This window comes from Berghia stephanieae, chromosome 14 (assembly GCF_034508935.2).
Source record: "Berghia stephanieae isolate SIO BIC M18660-M18661 chromosome 14, UCSD_Bste_1.3, whole genome shotgun sequence".
Lineage (NCBI taxonomy): Eukaryota > Metazoa > Mollusca > Gastropoda > Nudibranchia > Aeolidiidae > Berghia > Berghia stephanieae.
Window position 1 is genome coordinate 20,955,973 of NC_088373.1, and position 22,831 is coordinate 20,978,803.

The 22,831-nt window shown below is 34.5% G+C and overlaps 3 protein-coding genes across 5 annotated transcripts in view; 1 reads left to right on the forward strand and 2 right to left on the reverse strand.

Annotated features, from left to right (window-relative positions):
• LOC144959607 (uncharacterized) overlaps nucleotides 1-2,380 on the reverse strand; it is an 11,657-nt gene extending 9,277 nt beyond the window's left edge. Inside the window, exon 1 of the mRNA XM_078892234.1 lies at nucleotides 2,285-2,380. The gene's annotated coding sequence lies outside the window, so the exon portion shown is untranslated. The remainder of the gene's footprint in view (nucleotides 1-2,284) is intronic.
• A 1,292-nt stretch (nucleotides 2,381-3,672) lies between these two features.
• Nucleotides 3,673-15,787, forward strand: LOC144959927 (uncharacterized). 3 transcript variants are annotated; one of them, XM_078892781.1, is made up of 10 exons: nucleotides 3,673-3,848; nucleotides 6,449-6,571; nucleotides 8,113-8,341; nucleotides 8,712-8,940; nucleotides 9,580-9,702; nucleotides 10,554-10,782; nucleotides 11,429-11,567; nucleotides 13,621-13,772; nucleotides 14,254-14,404; nucleotides 15,508-15,787. In XM_078892781.1, the coding sequence occupies exons 2-10, from the start codon at nucleotides 6,480-6,482 to the stop codon at nucleotides 15,712-15,714; spliced, it is 1,551 nt and encodes a 516-aa protein (XP_078748907.1). In that variant the 5' UTR covers nucleotides 3,673-3,848; nucleotides 6,449-6,479; the 3' UTR covers nucleotides 15,715-15,787. The 3 variants fall into 3 exon arrangements, with proteins under 3 accessions (XP_078748907.1, XP_078748909.1, XP_078748908.1); XM_078892783.1 differs by having other exon boundaries at nucleotides 3,711-3,848; nucleotides 9,580-9,681; XM_078892782.1 differs by lacking the exon at nucleotides 3,673-3,848 and adding an exon at nucleotides 4,291-4,310.
• A 4,360-nt stretch (nucleotides 15,788-20,147) lies between these two features.
• LOC144959928 (tropomodulin-like) overlaps nucleotides 20,148-22,831 on the reverse strand; it is a 29,231-nt gene continuing 26,547 nt past the window's right edge. Inside the window, exon 11 of the mRNA XM_078892786.1 lies at nucleotides 20,148-20,329. The gene's annotated coding sequence lies outside the window, so the exon portion shown is untranslated. The remainder of the gene's footprint in view (nucleotides 20,330-22,831) is intronic.

Below are 22,831 nucleotides of genomic sequence, written 5' to 3' on the forward strand. Positions count from 1 at the left end.
CTATTTACATTGTTCAACAATATGGTGTTGTATCCCATACGAGTTCGAGCAGCACTATTTACATTGTTCAACAATATGGTGTTGTATCCCATACGAGTTCGAGCAGCACTATTTACATTGTTCAACAATATGGTGTTGTATCCATACGAGTTCGAGCAGCACTATTTACATTGTTCAACAATATGGTGCTGTATCCCATACGAGTTCGAGCAGCACTATTTACATTGTTCAACAATATGGTGTTGTATCCCATACGAGTTCGAGCAGCACTATTTACATTGTTCAACAATATGGTGTTGTATCCCATACGAGTTCGAGCAGCACTATTTACATTGTTCAACAATATGGTGTTGTATCCCATACGAGTTCGAGCAGCACTATTTACATTGTTCAACAATATGGTGTTGTATCCCATACGAGTTCGAGCAGCACTATTTACATTGTTCAACAATATGGTGCTGTATCCCATACGAGTTCGAGCAGCACTATTTACATTGTTCAACAATATGGTGTTGTATCCCATACGAGTTCGAGCAGCACTATTTACATTGTTCAACAATATGGTGCTGTATCCCATACGAGTTCGAGCAGCACTATTTACATTGTTCAACAATATGGTGCTGTATCCCATACGAGTTCGAGCAGCACTATTTACATTGTTCAACAATATGGTGTTGTATCCCATACGAGTTCGAGCAGCACTATTTACATTGTTCAACAATATGGTGCTGTATCCCATACGAGTTCGAGCAGCACTATTTACATTGTTCAACAATATGGTGCTGTATCCCATACGAGTTCGAGCAGCACTATTTACATTGTTCAACAATATGGTGCTGTATCCCATACGAGTTCGAGCAGCACTATTTACATTGTTCAACAATATGGTGCTGTATCCCATACGAGCTTCGAGCAGCACTATTTACATTGTTCAACAATATGGTGTTGTATCCCATACGAGCAAAAAAAAAACAGAAGCTTTTCAATCATAATATTGAATTCATGTGGTCTAGCGGTATGACACTCGCTTTCAGATCGGAAGGTCCTGGGTTCGAGCCTCATGCTCGGCGCATAGTTGAGTCCTTGGAAAAGGGTCTTTACTCACATTCTCTCACCGCACTCAGGTGTAAAATGAGTACCTGGCCGTTAACAGCGTTGTCTTTGTCCGAAAAATTGTAATATTGCCTATCAGGCGTCATGTCCCGTCTTACGTGTTTACTGTTGACGTTGACCAGGGACCCCTTGTAAAGCGCTTTGAGCACATTTAGTGGATATTGCGCTATATAAAACTCATTTTTAAAAAGATTACTGGCCGATCCCCACCCACCGAACTGAACCCAATGGAGTAGGCAATTTTAAATTTTCTTTGATCCCCATTCACAGAAGAGACCGTGAGAGAAAAAATTATTTCATCATGGGAGGAAATTCGGAAGTGCATTTCAAGTTGGAAAAAGGGACTACAATATTATATTGTTACGTCAGTAAAAAGGATGGCGGTGTATTGATCACTTAACTCTCTCCATACCAACTATAGGAAAATCGTCACATTCGTTACAATACAACCAACATTTTTCTTATTCAAATCTCTCTCTCTCTCTCTCTCTCTCTCTCTCTCTCTCTCTCTCTCTCTCTCTCTCTCTCTCTCTCTCTCTCTCTCTCTCTCTCTCTGTACATCATAAAATTTAAAGAAAATGAACAGTGTGTTGTAGAGCATGTTTTTTTTTTTTTGTTTTTTTTTTAAAGAAATTATGTATGGCAAGAACTTACTGCTGAGTGATAAAAAAATCTATTTTTGTATTGGATTTAGTGTGAAGTTTTTGGGAAAATACTGAAAATGGCTGCTAAGGTGAAAGTTAAAATGCTAATTTTGTAATCGTTGGACCAAAATAGGTGTTTGAGCGTGCTACATAGATAATATCTTAACTGATGAGGAGAATTTTGATGAAAATAATGTTAATAGTGGCATTGTTAATGTTTGGTAACATTGGCAACAAAAGTTACGATCATCGCCATTATACTCTCTGAAAAGTTACGTCATTTTTCTCTGATTCCTCTTAGATATATTGTATTTCTGAACGCGGTTTTTTAAAAATCACTGTATCTTTTTTTGTTTCTCAATTAATAAACATGGAATTTCAACAATCTACGAGTAAGGATTTGTTCTATTTGTGTTTTGAATTTGAAAGAAATCTAATGAAGAGTCTTAGAGATACAAGCCGACAAAGAGCGGCGCGTTTTTTTGTTATTTTTTAGTTTTGTGACCACATTATGATAAAAGACTTACCCGAATCTCCAGATGTGTGTGAAAAGAAAATCAAATCACCCAACCAAAATATGGTTCATGGCCCCAGTCTTATCAAAATCGTCATCATTCTTTTTTTTTTTTTAAACATTTTCGGTCGTGATCAACGTGCAGAAGTAAAAATAGAACAGTTAACAAGTTTAACTTGCTGTACCGGAGCCGGTCTATGAAAAATCAAATACTAAAAAATTTGGCCAGAAAACTGGACCTTCAAATTAACATCGATCGATTTAAATGAACTGGTTCTTATCTTTGAAAAAAAAATGTAAATATTTTTTAAATTCAAGCCTGACATTCCGCAAAGTCCCAGGTTTGAATTTTTGTTTGTTGTTGCCAAGATGAGGGTCATTTAAATCGATCGATTGATTTTCTTGCCAAATTTTTAAAAACGTGTTTTACCAGAGTACGGAAATTGGTTGGTAAAAAGATAAGATAGGGACTCGTAATAAATACCACGTGATTTAAAAATATAACAAAACAAAACAAAACAAAAATAATAAACTTTTATATAGCGCAATATCCACTAAACGCGCTTGGCTAAGAAGCTCATAACATTGCCATCCGGAAGTATAACGGACCAACACACAAAACTGTGTGTATCCATGAACATTTATAGTCGGGTTAATACAGTTCAGTGAGCATTACTCATAAACGCGGATGGCAAAAAACAATAACAAAGACATGAGTGACGTCATCTTCGAACTATCTATAGTCTGAGTGATTTAATTTAGTGAGAACTAATCACTACCAGGCTCCTAAAGATAATAACAAAGATAATAATAATAATAATAATAATAATAATAATAATAATAATAATAATAATAATAATAATAATAATAATAATAATATAATAATAATAATAATAATAATAATAATAATAATAATAATAATAATAATAATAATAATAATAATAATAATAATAATAATAATAATAATAATAATAATAATAATAATAATAATAATAATAATAATAATTATGATGATGATGATGATGATAAACACGTATGTAGGTCTGACATCCTAGCGCAATCATAGGCCGAATTTAACATTGTTGTGGTGGACAATATTTTGCGTCATTTTGAAAAAAAAAAAATTTTTCCATTACAACAAAGGGCCCGTAATGAATTGGGTTATCAGACTTGTAAAGAAGTGGAATTCGGTCTGAACTTTGAACTTATCTCTAGAACTAGCAATACTTTAGTTTTGTACATTAGTTGAGGCAATTGCCTTTTGTAAATTTTCTAGTATATTCGTTGTTTTCAATAAGTCATGTCAAATAAATAATTTTTATAGATATGAATTTAATTCACGTAAATGTTTTCATATATAGATATGAACTTAATTCACTTAATTGTTTTCGTATCCGAGCCGTTAGTGATTCGTTGCTAGGGCTGCTTACTGTCGGAAGCAGGTTTGTTGATACAGCTAAGTGTAGCGCTTACGGTTAGTCAATAGGGAAAGTTTGGCTTCCGTTATGAATTGCCTGAACTGTGAATGGTACATTGTTCGACGGTGTTATCTATAGGAAACTTGCATTGTGCTAAAGGTAATCATTTAAGTCTGTGAATAAATCCCTTTCAGAATACTAATAACTTGATAACAAGACGATACAAAACCTTATGAAAAGGAAATCCCACCATGTGAATGAAAGACGGATCTTTCACTTTCAGTCCAAAGGCTTATCAATTGCAAGATATAGAATTTTGATGACCCTAAAATGTTTATCCATTCTTTTCGTGTCAAATCCTTTTACTATTAGAGATTCGCTCGTGGCAAATAAATACAAATGTATAATATAATCTTTTTCTTTTCGCCCAAGCCAAAAATGAAAACAGTTTTTTAGTAACCTTCTGGATTCTGACCGTACGTGTGTGTTAAAATTGTTATACACTCAAAACCACGAAGATGGATGTAAAGTTTACAAAAGAGAGCGTTTTCTTTTTACACATGATGGTACCACCAACACGACAACCGTATTTCTCTGCTGAATTCTGTGTCAAAATATTTGGTATTTTCACTGTGATATTTATTATGAAAGAATGTTTTAGGTCTAGAGAAGTGTTATTTATCGTAAATATGTCAAATCGGAATTACAAGAAAATAATATGATTTTTTCTTGAAATTTTACACGGAATTGACGTCGGGGCCTAAAAATGGCCCAAATGAAAAATCAGTAGTTTGTCTTTGTAGTTAAAGTTTGCCGATTTAAAATGTGAACAATTTATATGCTAATGTCAGCCTCTGATTATTTTGCTGTTGTATTTACAAAAAAAAAATTATTTAATTATACATACGGCTGTTCATTAATGGAATAGGGCTACATGTTCACACGTTGCACCTTTTTATCAGGCTGCGGTTATTCAGAGTCGACTCTGAATAACTGTCTACGGTTATTCAGAGTCGACTCTGAATAACTGTCTACGGTTATTCAGAGTCGGGGAGTCCACTCTGAATAACTGTAGACAGTTGACTCTGAATAACTGTCTACAGTTATTCAGAGTCGGGGAGTCGACTCTGAATAACTGTAGACAGTTATGAGTGATGAACTTCCAGTTACCAACCACACGGTTTTTCTGGGGTTTTTTCTTCTCTCCCACCTCTGTTTAACCCTACGGGAAAAAATCGTTTTACTTTTTGGTATTTTCTTGTCTCTTCTGTCATGGCAGTTTTTTTTTTTTTTTTTTTTGCATCGGTGATTTGCATTGCGGCCGCAAAATTTGCAATTTTTTGCAAATTGTCGAGATTTTGAAAAAAAAAAAAAATTTTAAAAATATAGTGGGGACCGCGGATTTCTGGGATTTGTTTTTTGTCATTCAAACATTTTCTGCTCAGTGGTAGTTCAGGGGGGGAAAAAACAATAATATGCCTTCTATCATTTTTTGTCACCTCTGCTCAGTTGCATGAATTTTGGTGACACTCCTTTATTTATGACGTTAGTCTAGACACGCTGGCGCCAAATGTCAAAGGCAGCACAAGACACATGGTGGCCACGAATGAGAAGATGATCGAAAGGAAGGGGATGGAGCAAATGGGTGTAAATATTTGTGTACTTTTTAGCTGTGTAACATTCATTTGGCGATTTTATAAGGTTTATAAGCGTGTCTTTTTTTTCTTCCTTTTTAAGTTTTGTTTTGTTTTTGTTTGATTGTTCTGAATTTGTTAATATTAATAGAATTCATTACAACTTGTGTCTAATTATAAAACAATTTAAAAAAAAAAAATCAATTCATTAATTCTCTCTCTCAGCCACCCTTCTGTCTTCATATTATGTTTATAGATATCATTTGGTAGAGAGATAATAAGTTAGGCTGATCGATTTAAGAAATGATTGTTTATAAGCTAATTTAAATTTGCTTTGTTGATGGAATATGTTTTGCAATTGATTAAAGATTCTTATTTATAAGCGACTGAAGTTGAAAAATAGCCAAGTTTTAAGAATTTGGCACTAAAATTGCCAAAGTCACAAAATAACCGTAGTAAACTGGTATCAAATTGAAAGAAACTCATCTCGCAAGAACTCAACTCGATAATTCGATAGGCTACTCGGCTCTAAATATCTGTACACATGGTTATCCAGGGTCGACTCTGAATAACCATCCACAGTTATCCAGAGTCGACTCTGAATAACTGCCTACAGTTATCCAGAGTCGACTCTGAATAACCACTTCGTTTTAGCAAGCTTTCGCGAATTTTTTAGATTATCAATTTGGTGAATAAAAGTAAAATCTATGAGCGCACTATTGCATAAACTGTTTCTTTCTCATTTAATTTACAGGCCCTAGACTTTCAGTTTTTCATTATTTACTTATTTCTTTATTTATTTATCTATTTATTACCAGAGTGGTTATAAAGAAATGCAGTTGTATTGTTAGAATTATAATTGCACACCAAAGTGGAAATGTCTTGCAAATTTTGTTAATGATAGGAGCCTTTGTCAAATTCAAAACAGTTATGGCTGGTAAAACAATAAAATCGATTGAGATAGGCAATTAGACAAATTTGTTTGATTTTTATAAATAGTTTGAACAAGTTATCCTCCTTACAATTGCTTGTTGTCATAAACTGTTTGCTTAAAACATGCATAGCCCATTGGATGTGAATAATTATTGATACCAACTTGTTTTGTTTTGATTTTTCTATTTTCAGTTTATTAGGGTGTAAAAAAACAAAAATCAAAATGTCAGAAAAAGGGAGCATTATAAATGGAATGGGAATATTTGATGAGGAATTCCCCGACAATATATCAGTCACTGACTTGTGTGACTGTGGGTTAGTATTGATTTAGTTTTCAATTTCATTATGTTAACTCACTCAGCCCTAATGCCGACTATATCCATTGTATACTCGGGGTTACTTTTACCCCATGCCTATTTATTACATTTTTCTGAGACAAATTATAGACGTAGTATCAAAGATAATGTTCTTAATTTTTACATGTTAATGGTAGTTGAATAAAACGATCTATGCACATCCTCATTTTAAATAAAAAATTTGTTCCAATTTTGAAATGTAACAAAAATCTCTAGGATTGAGTGAGTTAAACCCTCTTTGTTAAATTAAAATGATCAATATTTCGAGGCTGGACGAATAGAACTGGAGACAGGAAAATTCCTAAAACATCCATGGGCGACTGTTGTGCTTTGATAGCTTAACTTGATGATGGTGGTTTATTATTGTCCGGCTATGTGGTCTAGTGGTATGACACTCGCTTTTGGATCGGAAGGTCCTGAGTTCGAGCCTCGCTCGCTGCATAGTTGAGTCCTTGGAAAAGGCTCTTTACTCATATTCTCTCACTATACTCAGGTGTAAAATGAGTACCTGGCCGTTAACAGCGTTGTCTCTGTCAGAAAAAAAATGTATTATCGCCTAACAGGCATCATGTCTCATTCTACACGTTGCTGTTGGTCAGGGACCCCTTGTAAAGCACTGAGCATGTTTAGTGGATATTGTGCTATATAAAAAGCTCATTATTATAGCTCATTTTTAAACTGACTCACTTGAGAAGATGAATATAGCTTCTCTTTTTTCTGATGAAATGAAGTAAACTTACCCCATGTCACTCTCTAGATATATTACTGACCAAATGAATATAATTTTTTTTGTCTGAGGCTATTCAGATTTATATATCTTGTCACAAATGAGTGATTAAAGACTAGAAAATAAGGCTCTATACAAATACAAACCATTTTCATCTATGTGTGAGTCCAGAGCCATTCTGAATGAGTTACTTACTTACTTACTTACTTATACGAACCAGCGACCACCTGAGCTCTAGCCCTTCGGTCTTGTGCCATGACGTAGAAGTTAGACGTCTTTTGTAGTTGTTCCAGCTGACTATAAAGTGTGTTTTCTGAATGAGTTAAAACTAGCTAGAAGGGCCCCCATATGTTTCAATAGCATTTCATTTTCATTTCTCAATGCTGGGTAAAGTGCATAATACACATTTCTAAATTGGTTAAGTGAAGAAAGATTGAGTCTATTTGATTCTATGCTCAAAATTTTCATTTTGGTGCTAGTTCTTATTTCACCAAGTGGTTAACTCTTTCAGCCCTGCCTGGCAGTTTGAGCAGTGTAGTCTGTCACAGATACATCCATGTTCAGGGCTAGTTTGTAGTATTGGAAATCACGAATAAGTCTGTGTACAGGGCTGCTGAGTTGACATCTCAATTTTTTCATCTGGAAATTTTTGATCACTAATTATGATTAATCTTCATATTCACAATTCTTTTAAATACGTCATATAGATCTTTCTTCTTCTTTTTCTTTTTTAAGCAAATAATTTTTAAGAATTTTTTTCCACTTTTACCAAGCCGCCACAAACGCCACCATACCCACAAGCCAACCAAAGACCGAGGTCCTTTCCCTAGAACAGATTACATGTCCACCTATGAGGCCGTCAGGAACCCAAGACCGAGGTCCAGTAAACGACCTCCCATGACAGCGAGAGATCCTAGGCCACAGCCCATGTTTTTCTCTACAAACAACAAAGACGACTTTAAAAACTTAGGATACGTCGAAAGAGTGAAGCCGATAATAAAGGTCAGTTTGCTTTGACTCGTTGGGTTTAACTCTCTCCTTACCAGCTATTTTCAGAATTTTACCCCAAGATTCATACTCACCCAACACAAAAATTGATTTTTTAAACAGGTTAACAATGAGTATATTCTATATTTTGTTCAGAAAAATGAGCTCTGCATCACAATGTCGAGTTTTATGGCTGTAATAATAATAAAATGAAATCAGAATAAGAAAATTGTTGGCTGCATCGTAACGAATCTGATAATTTTCCTATGGGTGGGAAGGAGAGACTGCTTTGTATTATAAGTCCTATGTCTATGCAGAAAATAATTTTTAGAACTCCCTTCCTTTTCATTATTATTAATTAATTAATTAATTATTAATGTTACAGGAAGAAAAATATGAGCCCCCAACAGCCAAGCTGGAAGGCCTTAGCCACTATGCCCAACAGTATATTCCCAAGAAAGCAGAACCCGAGTCGGTCATCCGGCAGAAATCGCGACAAGGTTTGATTCAACGAGAACCTGCCACGTTTGACGGTGTGACAACAAATCGTCAACACTTCAAACGCTGGGTGCCTCAGCCAAGTCTTACATTCGGAGAGCTGCCCAGTTTCACAGGTCAATATAGAATATTAATTATAACAATATACATTGCATTCGCTGGGAATTAACTAGTTAAATCTCCACTTTTGAAGTATTCGACATAGATTTTTACAAAGGTATTTAAAGGAAATTTTATTGTTGTAATAAAAGTTTTGTCTAGTGACTTAGATTCAAAAACCAAAATAGAAAAGTGCACGTTCAGCTAAAAAAATAATATGGCCATGTCAATAACTCAATTTGACCAGTTAACCAATTTGAGACCCTTTGTGCTATGCGGGCAGAAATGGCCATGATTGTTTGATATTTATATAAACTACAATTGCATCATTTTCTAGTAGGTTCCTGTTCCTTCACATGCTGACCTTGTCTTATCACTCTGATCACTGCCCAGGGACACACTACCCACACCACACTCGCTGTCATTTCATTCATACTGCAACCACCATTGAGTACAAACAATATAAGTTATTTTGCATTTTATTATATTTGCTTTCCACATTAATTTGTTATTGTTGTGCTGACGATGGATTTGTACCCGAAACATCCATTGTCTGTATTGTTCCCATACAAAGTCTCTCCATTTTCACTCTTTTGTTAGTATTGCATCACTCATAATTCAGATTATTAAATTTTGACATTTGCTTCCATCACCAGGCTCTATCCTGTTTCCCAACAAGGAAAACGTGCCTTTGTCGACAATGAGACACTCCTTCATGGGAGAGTGGAATCCTCCTGCAGAGCTCATCAAAAACACAGGTGCCAACATTAAAATCGAAGGTTGGTGCGGTTAGACATCTGTCTCACAGTTTGATTTAAATCGACAAATTTTCCTATACGTCGTGACTCTGTCACTGTCATCTCTGGAGTATAATGCTGGGTTGACGAGAAGATTTTATTTATTCATTCATTCATTTATTGAGCTTTAATATAGAGCAATATCCACTAAACATGCTCAAAGTGCTTTACAAGGGGTCCCTGACCAACAGCAACATTTGACATGTAGGATGGGACATGACGCCTGTTAGGCAATATTACAATTTTTCTGACAGAGAGAACGCTGTAAATGGCCAGGTAATCATTTTACACCCGAGCAAGGTGAGAGAATGTGAGTAAAGAGCTTTCTCCAAGGACTCAACTATGCGCTGAGCGAGACTCGAACCCAGGACCTTCCGATCCGAAAGCGAGTGTCATACCACTAGACAACATAGTCGCACATTTATTTATTTATTCACATTTTAGTTTATTTATTTATTTTATTTATTTATTTATTTATTTATTTATTATTTATTTATTTATTTATTTATTTACCTATTCATTCAATTTCAAAATATTTCCATCACAGGAGAGAATGTGAGTAAAGAGCTTTCTCCAAGGACTCAACTATGCGCTGAGCGAGACTCGAACCCAGGACCTTCCGATCCGAAAGCGAGTGTCATACCACTAGACAACATAGCCGCACATTTATTTGTTTATTCACTTTTTAGTTTATTTATTTATTTTATTTAATTATTTATTTATTTATTTATTTATTTATTTATTTATTTATTTATTTTATTTAATTATTTATTTATTTATTTATTTATTTATTTATCACCTATTCATTCAATATCAAAATATTTCCATCACAGGAGATCAGGCCTTCGACACGACACACAACTCGACGTACCAGATGATTTCAGGAGACCACCGGGCCCACAAAACAGTCCAGAAGGACACCACACCTCTACAGCGACGCGGCCAGTTCATGGGGAAAACTCAGACCCAACGAGACTTCCCCGGCTACAACCGTGGTCAGCCGAAGCCTCCGAAAGCCATCGATCCTCCACAGGCAACGATTGATCTCAAGTTTGATAACAAGTATGTTTAAAATGTCGGGGGTGTCCCAGTAGCTGTCACTTCACACACGGCTATGTGGTCTTGTGGTATGGCACTCGCTTTCGGATCGGAAGGTCCTGGGTTCGAGCCTATAGAGCGCGTAGTTGAGTCCTTGGAAAAGGCTCTTTACTCACATTCTCTCACCATACTCAGGTGTAAAATGAGTACCTGGCCGTTAACAGCGTTGTCTCTGTCCGAAAATTGTAATATTGCCTTTTCCAAGGACTCAACTATTCGATAACTGAGGCTCGAACCCAGGAAGTTCTGATCCGAAAGCGAGAGTCATACCACAAGACCACATAGCCACTTCCTTCATGGAATGCCAAGGCAATGGTATCTAATGGTGTCATCGTGAAAGGGCGTAATTTTTTTTTTTTTTAACTGACCTTAACGGTAAAATATGAAAATGCTTAAAGGACCACAGAATATTTTGTTAAAGAATAAAAATGCCTTACATATATATAGAAGTAAAACAATACAAATGGATTTTGGTCTATAAGTCTATTAGAAATTCCAAAATATTATGGGGTAGATTTGAAGCTGGTGTCATGTTGGAATCTCATCTCCAGTAACTTTGTGTCTATTTATTTATTTTATTTATTTATCAGTATAACTTTTCCATTCCCAGGAGGAGTTTCAGCACTGAAAACAGAACAACGTTCAGAGGTCACGACATCAACGAGCACCCGCCTCAAGCATCTTGCAAGAAAGAAGAGGAAGCTTACAAATTACCGTCAATCAAAATGGCTACAGAGACATCACAAAAGGTTTGTTTAACTCTTTCCTTACCAGCCATTTTCAGGATTTTCCCCAAAATTTCACACCCAACTAACACAAAATAGATTTGTTATCACTCAAATACAATAGCAGTAAAATTTTTGTCTTACATAACTTCTTTAGCAAAACATGCTCTACAACACACTGTTCAATTTCTTTAAATGTTATGATTTACAAAAGAATTTTGAAAAAGAAATATGTTGGTTGCATCGTAACGAATGTGATGATTTTCCTGTAGTTCGTATGGAGAGGGTTAAGATGGTGGATGTAGCAAATTGATAAATGTTGCTAATCTCAACATGGATGCTAGCATGGTATTTTTCAAAGCCAAATACTGGAAGGGGTTCCTGACATCCCATAGTGGACAGGGAGGTACTTACTGTGTCTTCTATCCCCATGTATCTGGGTGGGGTTCCTGACCTCCCATAGTGGGCAGGGAGGTACTTACTGTGTCTTCTATCCCCCTGTATCTGGGTGGGGTTCCTGACCTCCCATAGTGGGCAGGGAGGTACTTACTGTGTCTTCTATCCCCATGTATCTGGGTGGGGTTCCTGACCTCCCATAGTGGGCAGGGAGGCACTTACTGTGCCTTCTATCCCCCTGTATCTGTTTTCCAACTTGCTTTCTGTCGTTGCCTTGGATTGAGATCACTTGGTTTTGTCCAGGCCCTGGCTGGATACCCTGGCTGAGAGGGAACCAGTCAAATGTATAGTTAGTTTTGGGAGATGATATCTTTTTCCCTCGTAAATCATCTCTCTGTTATGCACTGTATTATGTTTTGTTTATTTTATATATGATTTGTAAACATGTGAGTGTATTCCTCTTAGTAGGTACCTGTGTTTGTGTCTGGATGAGACTTTTAGTGATCTCAAACTAAGTACTTTGATGGTGTGCTCTTGGAATCTACATCTACTTCCTATTTGAACCAATTCCCCTTTGTCTTACCTTTTCTTGTGTGCTTTCATTGTAAATCTAGACCTTTTTACTATCCCATTTTCTTCCTTTTTACTGGTGATGATATGCCCTTAATGTGTTGCAAGTGTCGTAAAATCCTTAAAAACAAACTAATCACTGCCAAATTCAAAAGGTTTGGCACTTGCAATAAAAATTGATTAGCATAAAAAAATTAATTCATCTTTTAACATAATTGAGTGCTTATTAATTACTCACATTCTCTCACTGTACTCGGGTGTAAAATGAATACCTGGTTGTTAACAGCCATGTATCTGTTGAAAAAAAAAATGAATATCGCATAACAGGCATCATGACACGTCTCGTCCTACATATTAAGCATTGCTGTTGGCAAGAGACCCCTTGTAAAGCACTTTGAGCACGTTTAGCGGATATTGAACGTTATATAGAGTTATTGAACGTTGGAACTCATTGCCAGCAAATGTCGTTGAAGCGCCAAGCGTCAATGCTTTCAAGAATAGATTAGATGCTGTGATGGAAAGTTATATGCATAGTGTAGAAGTGCCTCCCTCCCACCCAAAATAGCTATGATCAATAGATCAGAAGAGAAAGTGCAGAAAGTGCAGTGTAGGCTAGCCCCTGATTACAAGATCAGGTAGGGAAATGCATTAGATCAGTTGTGAACAAGACATTCAGTGACTGGAAAGACTCGGCGACAGGCCAGTGGCCTAATCAAGCGATGTTGATACCATCTATTCTATTCTATGTGTGTATGTATGTACGCTCATTTCTTTTGTATACATGTGTAGAAACAATGTAGAAGTGTGTATGTTCGTGTATGGCTGTGTCTGTAATGTAAACGTGTTCATACCATGAACCAAACTGAGCATTGTTTACCTCACATGAATTGCCTTTAATTTGGACAATAAAGATTATTATTATTATAATTATTATTATTATTATTATTATTATTATTATTATTATTATTATTATTATTATTATTATTATTATTATTATTATTATTATTATTATCATTAAAAGCTCATTTGTTTTTTTTGTTTTTTTGATATAATAGATAAATAAAATTTTAAAAATAAAATCTACTTCCTGTCCACTCCACGAATATCCCAGAATGACTACCAGCCCATTGACTTTAAACAAGCCGACAATCCCAAGATGAAGATTCCGTCCTCCTCTATGGGGAAAGACACCGATGCACAATTTGATGGGAAGACCATGAACAACGAATTCTTCCAGAACTGGGGGGTACAACCGAGGCCCAGGTTTGTATTATTACAGGTTACAGTAGAAGCTGGACACCACAACAAAATATAATAATGGGGTTGTGGATAGCTCATACGGTAGAGTCCCGATCCCCCCAGCCAGGCAAAGTTGTCATACCCGTAAGGTCATGGGTTCGAGCCCCCATGACGTTTTTATTATCTGTTGTCTTCTGGCACTTTCCTACTCACTTCATTTCTTGTTAACAGATAATATACTAGCTTGTATACAAATTATGCTATAGAAGGAACAAAATTAACGTCACTCAGCTTTTTGTTATTGTTTTTAGACAGCCATTTTAATGATTACATCTCACTAAATCATATCAAACAGACTATAAACGTTCAAGGTTACACACAGTTTTGTGTGTTGGTACGTTATATCCGGCTGGTGGATGAAATTAATATTTTACCTAAATTCATAGCATATATTGCCATGATGATTAATTCTTTCCGATGTCTTCTTTCCTTTCTCTGACAACAGATACGGTGATTTCCATGAAAACCGTCCCTACATTCCCCCCCAAGATCCCTTCAACGCCCAGAGTGTGACCCAGTCATCTTTCATCGAGAAGAAGGCAGAGCCCGTGCCGTTGTGTAAACCCGAAGATAAACCCGTAGCGACTGACGGACAAGTGAGTTTATTTTAATCTATGACTTCAACTCTTTCGGCGCCATTGGCCGCATTGTGCGGTCAGAGCAGAATCTGTTCTACTGGTCAATGGCAGCACAGTGCGGCCAGTCGGTCTTGAAAGGCAAAAACAATAATGTAATCCAATCCTACTTTATACAAAAGTACTATAAATTGAACCAATGGTATCATTTCTTTCATCAGAACATTCAATTGGCCCGAGGGGGGTATTTAATTGAGATTTTGCGCCGAATTTGAATGGCGCTTTCTCTCATGCTGCCTCAATCAGGTGTCAGCCATTTTGTAACGGAAATGCAAATATAGCATCGGCGATGAAATAGTTAACTTTTCATAAAGGTATTTTGTTTGGCGTGAATCTGACGCCTACACACAAATTTGAAGCTCAACTCATAAAATGTAAATGCAGGGTCCTGATAGCTCAGTTGGTAGAGCACTCGCTTCACATGCAAAAGTACCGCGATCGATCCCAAGTGAAGGTGAGATAATTGTTGTGCTTTTGGAATCTACATCTGTTTCCTATTTAATTTGAACAAATTCCCCTTTGTCTTACCTTATCCCATTTTCTTCCTTTTTTACTGGTGCTGATATGACCTTAATGTGTTGCAAGTGCAGTAAATCCCTTAAAAACAAACAAACAAACACACAAACAAACGGCATCTAACAGTTCCTTTGGAGATAAAGATAAAGGGAGTAAATCTGACTCATGAATGAACAACACAAAAAAAACAGTTCCTTTATTCAATCATCAAATAAGGTCACAACACTATGAAAACAGGGACTTGAAGTCTCTGTTCCAGTCGGTCGATCCGCTTACAATTTTAAAGTATTTGCAGGAATGTGAACTCCAGCAGAAATTGTATTTAAATATTTTTAAAACAAACATGTAACTATTATGATTTTATAAAAATTTTATTACAACAGTACACAATTGAGCAGCTATGGCCCCTCAAGGCCGATAAAAATTGATAAAAGACAGACAGAAACGGGCGCTTAAATGACCTAAATTGTGTCGAAAGCGCCGTTAAACACCTAAAAACAAAAACAAACAAAACAAATAATTTTGAAACGTTCTTTTCTTTTCTTCAGTTCTATTCCAACACTGTCTATAGCGACGAGTTCCAGAAGAAGCAACCCAAGATGTGTCGAGCTCAGGTTTACCTCATCCAGCAGGAGCTTCGGCGTCGGAAGGCAGAGAAGCAACAAAAACAACAGCACCAGCAGCCTTCACACCAGGCAGGAAGCAAGTGTTCCTCTGCTCCATCGGGGACTCCCAGCCTGAAAGTTATTGCCTAGATTTATCGTTGTGATATTGATATGTTATACGGTTTGGTTCCTCTTGTGAAATAAATACATGTTTGGGTATTATCTTTAGTGTTAATGTTGTTGTTATTAGTCTTCTTCTTACTATTATTATCATCATCATCATCATCATCATCATCATCAATTATTATTTTTATTATTATTATTATTATTATTATTATTATTATTCTTACTATTATTATCATCATCATCATCATCATCATCATCATTAAGAAACATCTTTGGGGTTTAAAAAAATATAATTTTTTTTTTCTAATTTCTTTTTATTACCTTGCATTTTATAATTTGTTCAGGGTATTCATATTAAAAGTATTACGACTATAATTGATATTGCACTATGCATAAGTATTAAATCAATTTCCATGTTGCGTTGTACTATTGTATGTAAATTATTCCTGCGTTTGATCTTGTCAATAGGATTCAATAGTCTGATGTCACGTCCGCCCAGCAACGAGCAGCTTTGTTCTAAACAAAGAAAATCGGTATCTACTTTTTATTCTTCATGCTGGCTAGAACTTTTTCGAATGTCGTGTGATCAGAATGTATAAAAGTCAAAACATGATCCGATTTATAATGTTTTTCCCCTCTGGATACACTTTTATGCTCGTCGAAGAAGTATTTCATAAAGGCGTCCGCCATTGTTCCAATAGTTTAGAACCAGTTACTAAGTTACTATACGTCATTTCGAGGGAAGTGACGTCACGACTGTTGAAGCCTATTTTGAGTGTTCGTGAATGCTTATTTCTGTTGGTTTTAATTTGAAGAGAACGATGTCCTGAAATTATGATTGCATTGAAAGTAGTTTTTCAAAAGATGTGAGGTTGCTGCTCTGTCGTCTTAAGGAAAAAGACACTGTATATGGCCTTTTATTCCAAGTAAACATACTGTCTTTTTCCTTAATACGGCCGTTCTGGTTTAGTACGATGCACACACACACGTTTTAATGACGGGTCCTTCTTTCTTTTTTTTTTTTAGCTTAAAACTATTTATGGTAATGATAAGGTATTATTTGCATCCCTATCTATTAGCCAAGCTCTAAAGCCAGATAAGGATAAGAATTTAAAAACTGATTATCTTATTTTTGAGAGAGAGCGATCAAATTCCTTAATAGTGGAATATTAACAAATATTTACATTTAAGCCGCATTTTGTTTTTAAATAATTAATGAAAGTTTAGTATATATATATATATATATATATATATATATATATATATATATATATATATATATATATATATATATATATATATATTTATACATATATATATACTGTTTTTATACACTTTCATCTCCTCTTCCAGATATTTTAACTATTTATTTTTAGCTTAAGAATTGTCTCCCCTTTGCTTTAACGCAATCTTGATTGATAATGTGAGTTTTAAAAGTATGTTGCTATTATCTGTGATATAAGTATATCATATTTACTGTAAACCTTTACTTGCATTTGTATTTGGGTGTTTATGATTAATTATTATATATCAATATTTTTATATATAGTTTCTTATGACGCATTTCAACGGGCGGGGACGGGATGTGTATTGTTTTGAATTTGTATATTTATAGAATTTTGTGTGAATCAGTTAATTTTAATGTGGTCGAGCAATGTTGTCAACTATAATCTGTCTCAAATCAGCCATTTAAATTGATAAATGTTTAGATTTATACAAATAAGTTTTATTCTTTTATATTATTTTTTTAACATTATGAAATTAAAATGGTTATATTCTATTAAAGTTACTTTCAACCGATTTACTATTATTTTTAGCCACTATTTTAAACACTTTTGGTTGTTGAATACACTGAAAAGGAAAAATTTAATATTTTAATTTGTTGCGATATAAATATTTCAATAGTTGTTTGAAGAACCAACCCAAAGCGAATATTCACACATTACGATGGAATAACAGCACCATTGCCACACAATAATATATTAATCTTGAGGGTTTGATAGTGCAACTGTTTAGTGTCATCGCACTGTTTAGCATTGTGAATATATGAAATACTTTATGATTGACTGTCTAAAATTAAACTGGAAGTTATTCTTTTTGGCTAAATGTTATGTATTTAGCATGGAGATTGGAGTTTTTAGGTTATCAAAGGTTTAATTAAAAATAATGAATAATAAAAATGATGAAATTTTTAATTGACGTCGGTTTCTCTGTGTAATATATTTATTTTTAATTTTTTGTTTCTTTTTGTTTCACCCATTTATTAATTTATTTTTGGTTTATTCAGTGTTTACTGTTATTTAAAAACTGAATCCTTTTAGAAATAGATTTATCAACCAAATAGTATTTAAATAAATAAAGATGTGTTTTGGTTTCAGTGTTAAAATCTGTCTCAAGAATTACTTTAGCATTTATACCTTATAATTTATTACTTTGTATTAAAATGAATTCGTGAATTCAGAAACATTGCCTTGCCCTCTTTATAAAGTTTTATAATCTTTTTTAAAATTTTAAATGTGAAACATTTATTTTTTGTTGGTGCATGGTGTTACAACAGGATACATTCAATAAAAAACAGTGTTTCAAATTAATTAACGTAGACAGAAAATGTAGACGTTTCGAGTTTCCCTTTTGTCAACAAAACATGAATGAAAAACACTAAAGTCATTTTTAGTGTTACATTCATCGTGTTTTGTTGACAAAGGGGAAACTCGAAACGTCAAAATTATCTGTCTTGTTTAATTAAATTTGAAGCTTCCATTTCGAGCTTCAAGCTGCAGCATTTGCATGAAACACTGAACCTTTGTCATTAACGAAACTTGCCTCAGATTTTTATTTAAAAAGTGAATGTATGAGGTTGGAAAAAATACCGAGGTAGCCCACCTGTCTTAAAACCGTCCAATAAACTTATCTTAAAAAGATTGTTGACTGAATTGTTTATATTTATACATTTTGTTAACATATTCGTATTTATCACGATTTATATTTCTGAAGATCATAAAAAATTTTTTTGATGTAGATATATTGAATACTTTTTGTATATTGTATTAAAAAATCGGCTTCTGCTTTTACATCTATATTTATTTATAAAAACTTCACGCAGCATTCAAACCATGACACCGAGCTATTTGAAGAAATTTTTTTGTTCTCTTCATTAATATTATCGTTTAGCATTATTTTTTATTTTATCGAGTGTTTTGATGTTTAATTGAATATTCGATTTTTGACTTTATTTTTTTTTTTAGTCTCCCATGTTGTTTTCCATCGGTTTGGGGTAATTTATTTACTTTTATTATTTAGACGTCCAGTTTTTGTAATAAATCATCATCATCATCATCATCATCATCATCATCAACATCATCATCATCAACATCATCATCATCATCATCATCATCATCATCATCATCATCATCATCAACATCATCATTAATCTTCCAAGATCTTTTCCGTCTGAAACAAGTCAGTACATGAAACGTTTTCACCCAATTAATTAAATGATACAAAAGAAATACATAGAAAACTTGAATGCTTTACATACTTAGCCGGAGAGAAATACATTTAAAAACCTACCATTCATCTCTACAGACACAAATTCTGCTTCTCAGTGAGAAATGGTAGCATATTAACAGCCCATCTATCTGACTCGTAATTTATCTAAGTCTCCAGTATCTAGGAATGCTTTCTTCCTCTTTACTCGCAACTTTCTATGCTTAATATATTATATACCATGAATACCAATGTGCTTTTGGTAGTTATTGTTTTCGAGGAATGAAGTGTCTACAATATATATTTTCTCATATCGTGCTTGAAAAAAACATCATCAAACAATATCATTTGATGTTTATATTTCAAAAACCAAATTATACGCTTTTCCCTGTATTTAAAAAAAAAACTTTTTTCACCCATGAAGTGCCACCTCCATATAATGCCAAAATTGTGTGATGCATTTCATAATTCTATACGTCATTAAGTTGTAATAATAAATTATCATTATTATACATTACTTTTTCTAGTTTGAAAATTGTTGATACTTTTTAAATCCAAAACATGATTCATCACCTCAAAACATTATTATGTCAGTACGAATTAGGTGCTGAAAGAAAAAAAAAACAAAAAGAGCTTTATATAGTGCAATATCCACCAAACATGCTCAAAGTGCATTACAAATCCTTGACCAAGAGCAACACGAAACATGTAGTATGAGGCATGACACCTGATAGGCGATATTACATTTTCCAACAGAGACAATGCTGTTAACAGCCAGGTACTCATTTTATACCCGCATACGTTGAGAGAATGTGAGTAAAGAGCCTTTTCCAAGGACTCAACTATGCACCAAGCGAGGCTTGAACCCAGAGCCTTCCGATCCAAAAGTGAGTGTCATACAACAAGACCACATAGCCGCACACAAAAAATTAATTTTTCAAGAAATATGCGACTTGGGTTAATTTTATTCGTTTTATTGAGGAGAAAGAATTTCCTTTCTTTTAAAGCTGGGTGGGGTTTCCGACCTCCCATAGTGGGCATGGAGGTACTTACTGTGTCTTCTATCCCCCTGTATCTGTTTTCCAATAGCTTTCTGTCTTTGACTTGGAATGAGATTAATGAGTTTTGTGCAGACCCTGGCTGGAGTCCTTGGCTGGAAGGGAAACAGTTGAATGTCTAGTTATAGCTTTGGGAGATGATATTTTTTTTCCCTTGAAATCATCTCTCTGTTATGTATTGTTATTTTTTTTATTTATAACATATGATTTGTAAACATTTGAGTGTATTCCTCTTGGTGGAATCTTGTGCTGGTGTCTGGGTGAGACTTTTAGTGTTTAGGTGATCTCAAACTAAGTACACTGATAGTGTGCTTTTGGAATCTACATCTGTTCCCTATTTGAACCATTTCAAATATCGTTAACATGTAAAAACAAAAAACATTAACTTTGATACTACGCCTATAACTATAATTTGTCTCATAAAAATGTAATTATGTTTGTTTTTGTTTTTAAGGATTTTACGGTGCTTGCAACACATTAAGGTCATATCAGCGCCAGTAAAAAGGAAGAAAATGGGATAGTGAAAATTCTAGAGTTACAATTAAAGCACTCAAGAGAAAGTAAGATGAAGGGGAACTGGGAACAAATAGGGATCAGATGTAGATTCCAAGAGAAAACCACCAATGTACTTAGTTTGAGATCACCTATAAGTCTCATCTGGACACAAGCACACAATCCAACAAAGAGGAATACACTCAAATGCTTACATTATACATTAAAAATAACAAATAAAATAATACATAACAGAGATGATTTACAAGGAAAAAAATATCATCTCCTAAAACAATAACTATGCATTTGACTGTTTCCCTCCCAGCCAGGACTCCGACGAGGGCCAGGAAAAAACCAAGTAATCTCATTCCAAGACAAAGACAGAAAGCATGTTGGAAAACAGATATAAGGGGATAGAAGACACAGTATGTACCCCCCTGCCCACTATGGGTGCCTAAAAGTCTCATCCAGAAACAAGAACAGCTAAATCTAAAATAAATTATAAAGAAAAAAATAAAAAGGCATGGATCTAAAATTTTATTAACTGTTATCTTCTAATTAAGTGGCAACAAAAATCAAGGACATCTGGTATATCAAAAGAAATTCAAATAATAATTAATAACAAATAATAAAAAATTGCAAACGATACAAAAACATATCAAAGCATATTTCATTTGAAACAGTCTCAAAGAACGTATCGTTTATTTCAAAAGACATTGAACGACTTTAAATATAAAGGGATTGGGAGATTAAAAAAACAACTTAAAGTGGAAAAAGGGGGGGGGGGGGGGGGGGGGGAGGAGGAGAGCGGAGGAGGAGGAGGAGCACAAGGACAAAACAAAACAAATGAAAAGATAAAACAAAAACAAAAAGAAACACAATAACCAAAGCAGTTCAGATATTCCACAATGATAATTACGATATCAAAACACCACCAACAAGGACAAGGAAAGGATATGATGTAAGCCATAGCCTCAATCTGGTAACATGTCATGGGAGTGAACTTGATAACTAGATACCCAAATGTCAATAAAAAGCTAAAGTGACCAAAATTATTAACTTTTAGAACAATCTTATTTAATCCTGGGGGTGAAGAAATGACCGAGTGGTTAAGACAATGCAATGTGACCGGGAAGGTCCCAGATTCGAGCCCCGCTTCAGTCTGGCACTTTCATTTTTTTTCCCTTAGACAAGACTACTAACCCCCACTTTGCTCATGTGCACAACATGGGTGATTCCTGTTGACATCAGACATCTTGTTTGATGAATTATCTATATTCCTTTATGGAATGTCTAGGCGACGATATCTTAACATGATGTCATGGCGGAAGAGCATCATTTTTATTATTTTTTTATTTTTTATAATCTTTTTTTTTTTTTATAATCCTAGAACATCCTGCAAAATTAGTTTGAATTTTCATCTCCCTATTTTTGGAGTGATCTCCCCTAGAATATTAAAAGTGCTGATAGACGGGATGCAGCTCTCACCACTTTCCGCATTCTTCTCTATTGTTGGCCTTCTCCAAGAGTTCTTCCATCTTCATTCCTGTCCATTCCTAGATATTGTCCATCCAAACTTTCCTTTGTCTTCTTCCTTCAAGGGTACCCTCCATCACCGTTCTGCACAAACCTTGATGCCTCACATAGTGGCCAAACCGTGACAGTTTCCATCTTCTAACTGTGGTGATGAATAATTATGGTATACTAAACAGCTAAAAGAAGACAAGACAAAGATATATAAGAAAGAAGTAATAAAGAACATTTACTCCTCATAACAAACAAATTCGGCCTCATCATAGCTCAACATTGTAATATTCTAAATCAAGAATTCCCTTCGACAGAAAAAAAAAACCAAAAACATTACAACAAGTAATTGACAATGTATTTATATATATATATATATATATATATATATATATATATATATATATATATATATATATATATATATATATATATATATATATATATATATATATATATATATATATATATATATTAAATGACACGAAAAGCATTTAAAAAAACAAAAACAAGGCAGAACTGACTCCTCCTACTATTCCATAATTGAAACATTTGATAGACATTAACAAAAAAAAATAAAG

Bases quoted from the DNA above. Each gene is read 5' to 3' on its own strand.
- LOC144959927 (XM_078892781.1), top strand. From the start codon at position 6,480: ATGTCAGAAAAAGGGAGCATTATAAATGGAATGGGAATATTTGATGAG. The intron at 9,703-10,553 runs GTTGGTGCGGTT...TTTCCATCACAG, and splicing joins TGCCAACATTAAAATCGAAG to GAGATCAGGCCTTCGACACG. The intron at 14,405-15,507 runs GTGAGTTTATTT...TCTTTTCTTCAG, and splicing joins CCGTAGCGACTGACGGACAA to TTCTATTCCAACACTGTCTA.